The 11,078-nt window shown below is 31.9% G+C and overlaps 1 protein-coding gene across 5 annotated transcripts in view; it reads left to right on the top strand.

The window, feature by feature from the left end:
• The first annotated feature begins 8,537 nt into the window (after window positions 1-8,537).
• The window catches only part of LOC127840162 (interferon-induced protein 44-like), a 9,116-nt gene continuing 6,575 nt past the window's right edge, over window positions 8,538-11,078 (top strand). Inside the window, exons 1-2 of one of the 5 annotated variants that reach the window (XM_052368652.1) lie at window positions 8,538-8,656; window positions 9,129-9,211. In XM_052368652.1, the coding sequence (XP_052224612.1) occupies window positions 9,204-9,211 (8 nt within the window). In that variant the 5' untranslated portion in view covers window positions 8,538-8,656; window positions 9,129-9,203. Of the gene's footprint in view, window positions 8,657-9,128; window positions 9,212-9,392; window positions 9,639-10,467; window positions 10,539-10,593; window positions 10,731-11,078 lie in introns of those variants that run through there. The other 4 variants (XM_052368656.1, XM_052368654.1, XM_052368653.1 and 1 more) reach the window with 4 other exon arrangements.

Raw genomic sequence — 11,078 nt, 5'->3', positions numbered from 1 at the left:
AGATAATTTTAATAATGTAAAACGTTTTCAGAAGTGCCTCTTCATCATTAATAACTATGTCGAATGTTACAGTTATCAGTCAACTGAATCGTTTGCTGTGTTATTTTACCCTAGACAAAGGTGTAAGTTTCACAAGTGGGTGCAATTAAAGTGATGGCTGTTCCTTTTGTGATGATTTAAGGTAGTCACACATAGTCTGCTTGATTCAGGTCACGCGATATAACCAATTAACCGACCCGAAACATGCATATTGAATTCAAAAGATATTGATTTATTAATATTCTTCAATAAGAAAAGGTATTTGTCAACGGCGCGTATACAATCAACTTCATTTGAGCACGCTGTAAAGGATAAAACAGATTATTTGTTTTAAATATATCTTCTTAAGAGTTTTCCAACATGTAACAATTATACCTGTATTTGTATTCTTTGGGTACGCGAATCGCTTTCATATAAAATACGTTGATACCGATCAAAACCTATCATTCCGTATTACAGAACAATCAAGATGCATGAAATATTTGCACGGTAGTTCTGATGCGTGTAACGATCTTTTTGAATAGTACGTGAATTAGCTATACTTTGTGCAAGATAAATCATGAGAGGCATATGTATTTCTGATATCGTATGAACGTATAAGAAACACAATTATATAATCGAACTTTTAATATCAGTATATAATAACTACATCACCAGTTTTCTTCAGTCAGTATTTATTCTGACAAAGACAAAACAGAAATAAACTATGATATAGCACCCCTTGTGAATGAAGAATTGTGCAAACTAAATGTTGAAAATTATTCAATCGATCCTGATAACTTAGATCTGGTGTACAACACTTTTGAAAATGATGTTGTTGAAATTATGAACAAGCATGCTCCATTTAAACAAACATACAGAAAGCCTGTTCAGTTACCATATATGAATAAGGAACTAAGAAAAGCTATTTACACTAAAAAAATGTCGTATAACAAGTATACTAAAACGAAAAACTCAAAATCCTGGGAACAGTATCGTAAAAATAGAAATTTAGTAAATAAACTTAAACGTAAATCCATGAATAACTTTTTTTCAGGAAAGGTGTACTGGTGGCTGTAAATCTAAAGATTTCTGGGAAACAATAAAACCTTATATGTCAAACAAGTCAAAAAATAGTCAGAGTAAAATTATTCTCAATGATAATCAAAAGACAATATCAGATAATAGTGATGTAGCTCACATTTTCAATGACTTCTATGTAAATGTCGCAAAAGACATTGGAAAAGAGTTCACCTTTGATGAAAGTAACCATCCAAGTATAAATAAAATACTAGGGCAAAATATTCCCCCAGATTCATTTAATTTTTCACATGTGGAACAATCAACTGTTTCAAATATTTTACGGAAGTTTAATGCGAAAAAAGCTACTGGAATTGACAAAATATCTATAATACTCCTAAAATTAGGTTCACAGTCACTGGTCCCTTTCTATACATACTTTATAAACAATTCTATTGACTCAGGTATATTCCCTGATCGACTAAAGCAAGCACAGGTAACCCCAGTTTATAAGAAAGATGATCCCTTAGTCAAGTCTAACTATAGACCTGTAAGCATATTACCTGCTCCTTCAAAAATTTTCGAAAAGGTTCTGGCTAATCAACTTACTATACACTTTGATAAGATTTTCAATAACTTTTTATGTGCTTTTCGGAAAGGGCATGTATGCCAAACAACACTCTTGAAACTTGTCGAGGATTGGAAATCTGCATTAGACAGTTCATCTTACAGAGCTATTTTATCAGATATTATCCCTGCTGCGCTTATCTGGTCACACTTCGATCATGCGTTTTCACCGGATTAAGGTCATAAAACCTGGCAGCTGAATACCTGCAGACAATTTACCATTACCTTTGAGCTATTGTGTAAATAACGATGAAACCTTTAATAGACCGTGGTTTCACCCAAGAGCTTAAAATGAAAAATATATAAAAGACATGTATACTATATGCAGTGGTATTTTACAAGCACGTGCTACTATTCGTTGAAAAAATGACACTATATATAGTGCATACCCGTATCCGCTTGTGAATGCAATATTGTTTGGCTCTCTACATTTTCGGGCACTTGTATTATTTGTTTCTAAATGTTCGTACCACCTTTTATTTTTTAAATGTGTGTTTCAAAACTTTTGGACACTAAAAAAAGTAATTACGGTATTTTAATTATGCTATACATCAGAAAAACTAGAAAATACAAGATTTCTAAATCTCGTTATATTTATTCAAAACAAATATTAAACATCAAAATAATACATTATTAAAATACTGTTAACAATATATACACATGTTCATATCTAACTACAAAAACTGTCCAAAATATCTCACTTCAAAAAAGTCATAAATTTAACACAAACAAGTTTTATGACATACCATAGTACGACAGATGTTCATGTAAACCAAGTGATATATATAATCTATTTGCCACAAAGGAAATGTATTTTGGATATGTTTAGCAGCTTTTTTTCCATGTGTTTGCAGTCTGTTGGATTCTGTTCACCAGAGATCTATTGATACTGCCTACTTATAAATCTATGATGTCATTATTATAGAGTTTGGTCTCTTTACTATCTTCTAATACTATTTCAAATGATGGCAGTCAATTCAGAAATAATAAATATCACTCGGAAAAACTATTAAACAAACAGCACATTAAAAAAAATGATCACATGAATCGACTCTTCACATTTCCGATATTGAGTTTTCTCTAATAAAAATTGTTAATTGTCCTTCTAAGTATATGAAGCGTCTTTGTGAACATACCAGAGATTTTTTATCAATATTTTATAGATCCGGAAACAAACGCATGGACAATAATTAACTTTATTTTCTCATCAAAATCAATATTAGTATTAAATGTGTTCTGAAATATATTAACATGTTTCTGTATATGTTTCCAAATTTGTAATGGTTATTGTAATAACTGTATAGACTGTGACGCCTAGATTACCCTTGGATTTCTGCACTAATTGGTATTACGCAATTGTTGGAGACATTAAAAAAATTACTTACGTTTGATTTTATTATATAATTTATGTCAATTGTGATGCGGTAATGAGTCAAAGTTTGAAACATCTATTAAGCAAATTTTAATTTCTTGGATATAAGTTTATGTTAAGCAATATAAAGAATTGAAACTCCAGCTGCTGGAGCAGTATTGAATTTTCATTAAAAACAATTAGTTGGTCCTTTATTTAAGGCAAGTGACCGATTGCCCAAACAGTACAAAACAGCACAATACAGCACAATACAAACCAACATAAACACAAAATATGAATAAAGCTGGGGTCACCGCCTTGGAACAATTGTCAACTACATTCCTTCTTTATAGAAAAGATTTGAGAATATAGAATCATATATTTAATATCTCAGATAATCATCGCGCAAATACAGGAAGAAGCAGCAATAATGGGTGTAAAAATTCCATATTACATAGCTTGGTTGTTTATGTGACTGCTAAACAAATTAAAAATAATTAAATCAAACAAGAAACGCCTATCAGAGAGAAAATATAAATAAAATGGAACGTTATAAACCCAATGACCTATGCATGTAGATTACAACTGGGAAAGTCGGTCGTATGACGTCACAAAAATCCATAATGACATATGACGTGAACAAATTCCAAGGGCAGTCCTAAATAAAAATATTAATGGGGCTGTGCTACTAATAAAACAAGTTTAGGTGATTTAATATTAAGAAGCAAATGAATAAAAATGGTAATTACATTAAAGCGACATTATTGGAATCAAACAGTATATAGGTGTTTTGACAACTGAAGACAGAAATGATTTGATGCAAGTATTATACAATAAGATGACGTTGAATAATATGGATGTTTTGAGATGAGAACTGTTTACAACTTTTATATACAACATATAATACAATAGTACATACTTGAAAATGTACATCGTTCATGTTTGTATGGTATAAGTATCATGGAGGAACACCTCAACATTTCTTGGTGACAACTGGTAAACGTGTAATTTTAAAATTGTTTCTGATATTTGCATCATTTATTCATAAAAACTATTCAAAGAGCAATTAAATAAAGGTTGAAACCTGTAAAAAAATGCCATTCATATGAGACCACACAAATTCTTATCACTTTTTGCGATGATTTAAAAACAAGCATGAACATTCATCAGTGAAAAATCTGAGATTTCATATCGTACCTCAGTCGCAAATTCAACATAAAATCATCCTTAAGTAAAAATAAACATACAACCCACTTTAATACTGCTAAACTATCGCCTGTTCTAGAACAGGTCTTTTCTCAACGAACCTGGCAATGTGAAACATGATGAGGTTTATGGTTTTATACTTGGAGCAGTAAATATACTCGAACAGAGCTCGTCCGATAGCTAGCCCCTGCTGCACGCTCATGTCCGCTCATGTCCGGTCATGCCGTTGGCAAACATGAAGTTACGGTACTCCGGGTGCAAGCCAATTATGAAATTCTGTCGGCTGTGGTTTAGACATAGTAACCAGTCAAGGCATATTTGAACTGAACAACATAGGGAGGGCAGTAGCTGACAACCGTGCAATTCGAATAAGAGGAGAGAAAAAGGCAACGAACAGGAATACCGAGCGTAGAATCGACCATCGATCCTCGTATGTATAGTTTAGTTGCCTACAAACTGTGTTGGTCAGATCGATACACCGCTTTCTACCCCCCAAAAGACGACAATGTCAACTTTATCACCAATTGTGCTAAAAACTATGAGGTCGCTTTAAGTGTTTGGAGAAACTACATAACCTCCCTAATTCAAGAACGAAATATAACTTCAACATGTTAGCCCATTGTCAATAACACTTGTAATTATTAAATAAGCTAAATCATGCATATGTTTGACCTTTTGACGTAAGTTTGATATCGATCTTTTCCAAAGTTTAACATATCTTTTACAAATCATTGACATTATCGACAAAGTAATTTAACGTTACATGATGGATGAGGTATTTCTCAGCCTTTATATGTGATCTTGACTTTTACGGTCAAAGCCGTTTGTTACTCATGACATACGCTCTAAAAAGTAAACATTTGTGATAAATAATTTTTTAAAGGCCGGATAAATGATGAAGTTACAGTCCAAAGAATCTGTTGTATGGCCATTTATCATTTGATATATAAGTTCAACATTGGCCTTTTTAGGTAGGGAAAAGGATATTATATACGACACCTTATGTTCTTATGGTTGACACAATACGTTATTTTGAAATTAAATGATGAGGCAAATTGCGGACATGCTGTTTTATGGCCACATTAGATTTTTGTTATTTGACGGTTGAGTGCACTTTTGAGTTAAGGAGTCAGATTTATGATTTATTATTGCAATTAAAGTATTAAATGATTAAAATAAAGCAATCATTGTAAAAATATCAGCTAGTATAAAATGTTACGTATAGAAAATGTATTTAACTTGTTATATTTTTTAAGTATACAAAGTATTCTACCCAAATGTAAACTGTTCGAAAATTTATGGGACTTTTAAACAGTCCTGATGGGAAGTTGATCTATGTTAATGTCAAGCTTCACACACTGACCAGGGATGGAGCAGTCACAGCCACTCTTCAGAATCCTGCTTTTAGAACGTCCTATAAAATATCTAACTAACACGTGCTAGCCAAATTACATGTGTTTGTCCTATGTCAACTATCTGTAAGCCAATTTAATACAGACGATAAGAACGTTCTCAATACCATAAAACTTATATATCCATCCCTAGCTCTGTATACTTCAGTGAAGATACAAGGAATATGATTTTTGTATTTATGAACACCGACAACGTACTAGTATTTGAGTTCCAAACAAAGGTTTCTTAACTTTTCAACGTTTACCTTTTATAACGTACAAACAAGTTTCAAAGCATTACAGTGCATGGAATTATTAGTGCCGATATCTTGTTGTATCATTATGACATGAAGTAACCATTCATACTAATGATTTAGTTTTCAGTTTGAATAACTTCAAAGGTTCATATTTAAAAACTTGCATCCGATCTGTTTGGTATTACTACTGCTTCTTTGTTTAACTTTCGCTGTTAAACTTGTTTGCCCAGAGTTAACCGAAATCTATTTTGTTCACCGGTGTATCCAATATTAAGTGTACCACGCATGTTCACTCTTACCCATATTGTGTTTTTTCCACATCGCAATTATAATGTTTGGGCCTATCTTCAACATTATTCGTTCAAATCCTCTCTGCTTATTGTGAGTGTAACCCACAATTGTGTTTTCATTATATAAGTACGTGTTTTGGGATTTATAATAAAAAGAAGTGTATTTTAAATGCCTAATATTAATAATGAAAAAAATTGCATTAAAATTTCGTGTATGAAAGTCAATAATATCTATTGCAGTAAAACAATATACAATCGAAAAATGAATGTGTGTCCCGCAAATCTGTTGTTGCGAATGTCAGCTCCAACACTTATTATCTCTCATCTAGTTGTTGACCAAAAAATAAAAGAAAAGAAATCACATTTAATACATAACAAGAGCTGTATGAAGACCGCACGCTCGACTATTCTTCCGCTTCAATGGTATAATGTAAATTTTCTGTCAGTCACCTGATTAAGTAACCACAAATATATATTAAATGTATAAAGATTTTGTACAGTATATTTAAAACATTAATCGAAAAATCTAAAAATTATAACAAGAAATTATACCATGTCAACAAAATCTTGAATTTAACTATTAACCAATTTTTTTAATGGAAATTAATTAAGTTTTAAAGCAAGATCACTATTTAAGCTCCCTACAAACACGATTTGACCCAACTGACCCCTAGTGCATTCGCATGCTAGGTCTGCACGTCATATGGAACAATTGATTGGCTGAAATACTCGTGGCCACGAGTTAGCTTAGTCAGGATCTCGAGGTAGCTAAAATTCTCTCCTCTTTTGTTGCTGATTACTTCCCTTTGTATAAAGATCACCATGAACAACCATGTGGAACAATTTGATTGGCTGACTAACTCGTGACCACGAGCTAGTCAAGTCGTTATCTCGAGATAGCTAAAATTCTCTCCTCTTTTGTTTAATTTACCCTTCCTTTATTTACTGCACCGCTATTTCTTTAATTGCACTCCTCTTTTATTTAATTTTGCACGCCTCTTTTTTTCTATCTCGTGGCCACGACATAGCAAACTCGTGACCACGAGTGAGTTAGTCGTTGCCTCGAGTTAATAAGTCGAGTCCGAGAGATAGAAAAAAAGGAGTGCAATTTAAAAAAAGGATTGAATGTCACCTCTATGCCACCCTAAGAAAATACTTTTCAATACTTATATGCACAACCCAAAAACGAAACTTTTAATGTAAACATGCTTAAGGTTCATGGGGGGGGGGGGTAAATTTCATTAAAACTTCGCTTTGGTTTTTCTTCATTGAATGTGGTACAATATGGTCAAACTATATATCATTTTAAAGCTAAAGACGGATAGAATAACATAAACACATTTTTGACATTCAATATTTGTGTGCTTTATTCATATTTTGGTTTAAAACCAATACATTTTAACACTAATTTACAAAATCTCAATCTAAAGTTAGGAAGGATATGCACTACCTTAAATTGAATAAATACAAAGCTATATACATATACAAGGTCAAGTTAGCAACATTTCACAGAAAATAATTGTCATAAAACAACAAATGAGTTTTTATTCAACTGCCTTTTTTGGATAAATATCCTAAACAAAGTTCTAAAAATAAATAAAACGTAACTACTTTTTAAAAATCCAGGTTTGGTGGATAATAAGAGTCACAATTCTATTTCAAAGGCTTAACAATTTTGTTATTTACCTCTCAACCAAATTGCAAATTTTAAATCTCAAATTGAAATACATTGCAGACGACATATAAAATTGCAAAGGAATAAAGAAATTGGCAAAACTATTGATTTTATATTTCGATTCCTTCTACCCATTTTGAAAGCGTGGCCATCGCTGTGATCCGTAGAAAAACGTGCAAAACAAATCGGTTGAAACCACGTGCAGTGGTGAGAAAACCGGGTATGTGTATACACAAACCTGAGAAAACACATGTACTTATTTTGACAGTTGTGTGGCAACTAGTAAAACAACTATTAACATTAATCAGCAAGAGATCGCACTAAATAACAGAAATGACCACGTAGAGATATCATCACTTAACCTATTGCAAATATTTTCCAGCTGAAAATTGTCCCCCACACGTCTTTTTTAGTTTATTTGTTTAGTTTTTCTGGAGCCGAAGTGCATCTCACAGAATATCCATCCAACTTCCGTTGTTTTCACTTTCGTTATTAAAAACTCCGTTTAAAAGAATTATTTCTACTTTTAGATTGTAAGAGCGATGTATTATTATATATTATCGATATAATTGTATACCGTGATGAATTGAACGGAGTTATGTATCGATCTTTCTGTCAGTCTGTAAGCGTACTATTTTATGAGCAACAATATAAGTACAGTGATTCGACAACGATTGTAAGCATTGGTGAAATACTTCTTACATAGTTATTCTTTTGAGTGTTTATGAGGTCTGATCGTGCAGTTTGCAAACATCAAAGGAAAGATTAAAATCCAATGCATTTGTCATCGTCAACCGTTTGGAATGTCAATTAGGCGATGAGTGAGTTTTTAGCATGTTTCTTTCTATTTTATTAATTTAAAAATGGCTGCCCCCATGGTGATGAAATGGCATGTGTTCGAGTTTTGATATTTTTAGATATGTAAACTTTTTTTACTATTTAAGCGTAACTTGCCCTCGTCAATGTCGATATTATTCACTAATTATATAATTTTCCGCCGAAATACGTGGAATAAACATGATTCAGATTTTTGAAAATAATGTATATTTTAGTGTTAAAATCGCTTTGTAGTTTGATTTATTTTGTGGATGTTATGATACGTTGATGTACAAAATTGGTAGCAGTTTGAAGTAAAAACATCCTTTCAAGCATATATGTATACATTTTCAATGTGGCACTCTTCCTTTAGTCAAATTTGAGTTCAATGCTAGGGGTCCCACATTTTTCAAAATGAAGCCTCTACATGAACCTTAAAGCTACATAGGACTGCTATACGATTGCATATGAATCAAGTTTCAGTTTCGATTTGCTTATCAACGAGCATTGGCGAAAGGGAAAAATCATCAAAACGATTGGCGCACAGTCACCATGTACAAGTATGAATGTTTTCTTTAAAATTGCAATGTAGAGTGGGTTCATCAGTGGGCCTATCGCTTAATGTATTTGTTTATAATTAATCAGCCGGATGATAGGATTGAAATCGCAAAACGAAAGTAAAAGTGAACTGATACATACAATTATGTAATTGCTCAATATTGTATCAAAGTTTGATAACATATCATAACGTGCAGTGGCAATGAAGTCAAAATCTTACAGATAAAGCATTCATACATTGTATTTATTTTAGTACATTTTACCAAATTAACAAATCATCATACAAAAAGTTTGGATATTTGAATTAAACAGAAAACGAAAGTTGAAATTCCAGAATGATCGAGCATATTTTTAGAAAATGATTTATGTGTGGTCTACTCAACTTAGTTAACATTACAATATCTGTGTTATTTGGATTTAATTATTCAGGTTTGTTGTCTCCTTTTACAAAGTAAATACTCAATATTATAAGCTTTTGAAATCATATTTGATATGCACATATGTAACAAAAAGTGATCTTTATATTCTAAAGTAAATTACAACTCATTGACTATCTAAATTGCCTTACAAGCTGTTTTAAAGCAACATATATTTTTCGTCACGAAAATATAATCCATTGATTGTAAAGAAATATGTACCGAACATGTGAACCAAAGAGTAATGAAGAATATTATATATCTAAGTATGCCGTAAAAGAAAATGTTAAACGGCAAGGAAAAAATCATCAATTGTGGGAAATATTTTTGGTGGGGGGCGTCAAATAAACATATGATTAAATCAAGCAATTATTTAGACCATTGATATACAACTAGAAAATTAAGATTACAATACAAACGAAGACGTTGACTTATTAATGTGCTTAGGCACTTTTCCATGAGCTTTTATTTGTAATTTTTAATCAGCGATATATTAAAAATTACAAATCTAAAAAAACAAGTCGAAGACGAAGCGCAAAATGGCATTTCTAGTCCATGAAGAACATAATGTTATGAAAATACAACCGACAGACTTTAACGGTCTGTAATTAAGATTGTTTTATAAACGTTTTTACTCTAAATTTATCCAAAATGTGAGGAATGCTTAGTTAATCGTGCGAGATTGAATTGAAGCTCAAAATCGTGACTCACGCTAAAAGGTCTTCATTTAAGTTATTGTATTTGTGTTATTAGCAATACAGTATTAATGGTATAAAATACGATCAATTAATAAGACTATTTTACAATTCCATATACGTAGGGTGTATTTCTTTACTTATTAGATTATACGAACTGAGCCGGAAGATAAGATTGATGCAGCGAAACGGATTTCAAAGTAAAATGATGCATACAAGTATGAACTGGTTCAATATGGTATCTAGATCTACTACGTTTTTCATAAAATGATAGCAGAAACGAAAGTAAAAGGGATGGTTATTCGGACATACTTTTAAAGAAGATGGACGTTTAAATATGACAGCAGAAACGAAAGTAAACGGGATGGTTGTTCCGACATACTTCAAAAAAGATGAAATTTTAAATAAAAGTATTTATGAATATGTTTATTTCTAGTAATACTTGTTTTTTTCTGATCTTGAAAGTAGGTCAGTTCGTATTTTACACATGGTCTATATCCTACATTGCGGTTGAAATTTACCAACGTTTATCAACTTTGAAGATACTTAATTGAAAATGGTATTAATTTTTAATACATGTATCTGAAATCGACCATTAACCAAACGGAATGCAGCTTTAAGTTAATTAATGCCTGCAATCGTTTCTTGTCCGTCTATAACAAGTTGAGAAATGTGTTTGATTAATTGTTACCTCGTTTTGCAAAGAAAGTCAGGTCTCAACGAGTTAGTCATAACAAAGAATTCAAATGACATCAATT

This window comes from Dreissena polymorpha, chromosome 7 (genome assembly GCF_020536995.1).
Source record: "Dreissena polymorpha isolate Duluth1 chromosome 7, UMN_Dpol_1.0, whole genome shotgun sequence".
NCBI classification, from domain to species: domain Eukaryota; kingdom Metazoa; phylum Mollusca; class Bivalvia; order Myida; family Dreissenidae; genus Dreissena; species Dreissena polymorpha.
Note: the sequence above shows the minus strand (reverse complement) of the source record. Positions and strands in the feature narration are given on the sequence as shown.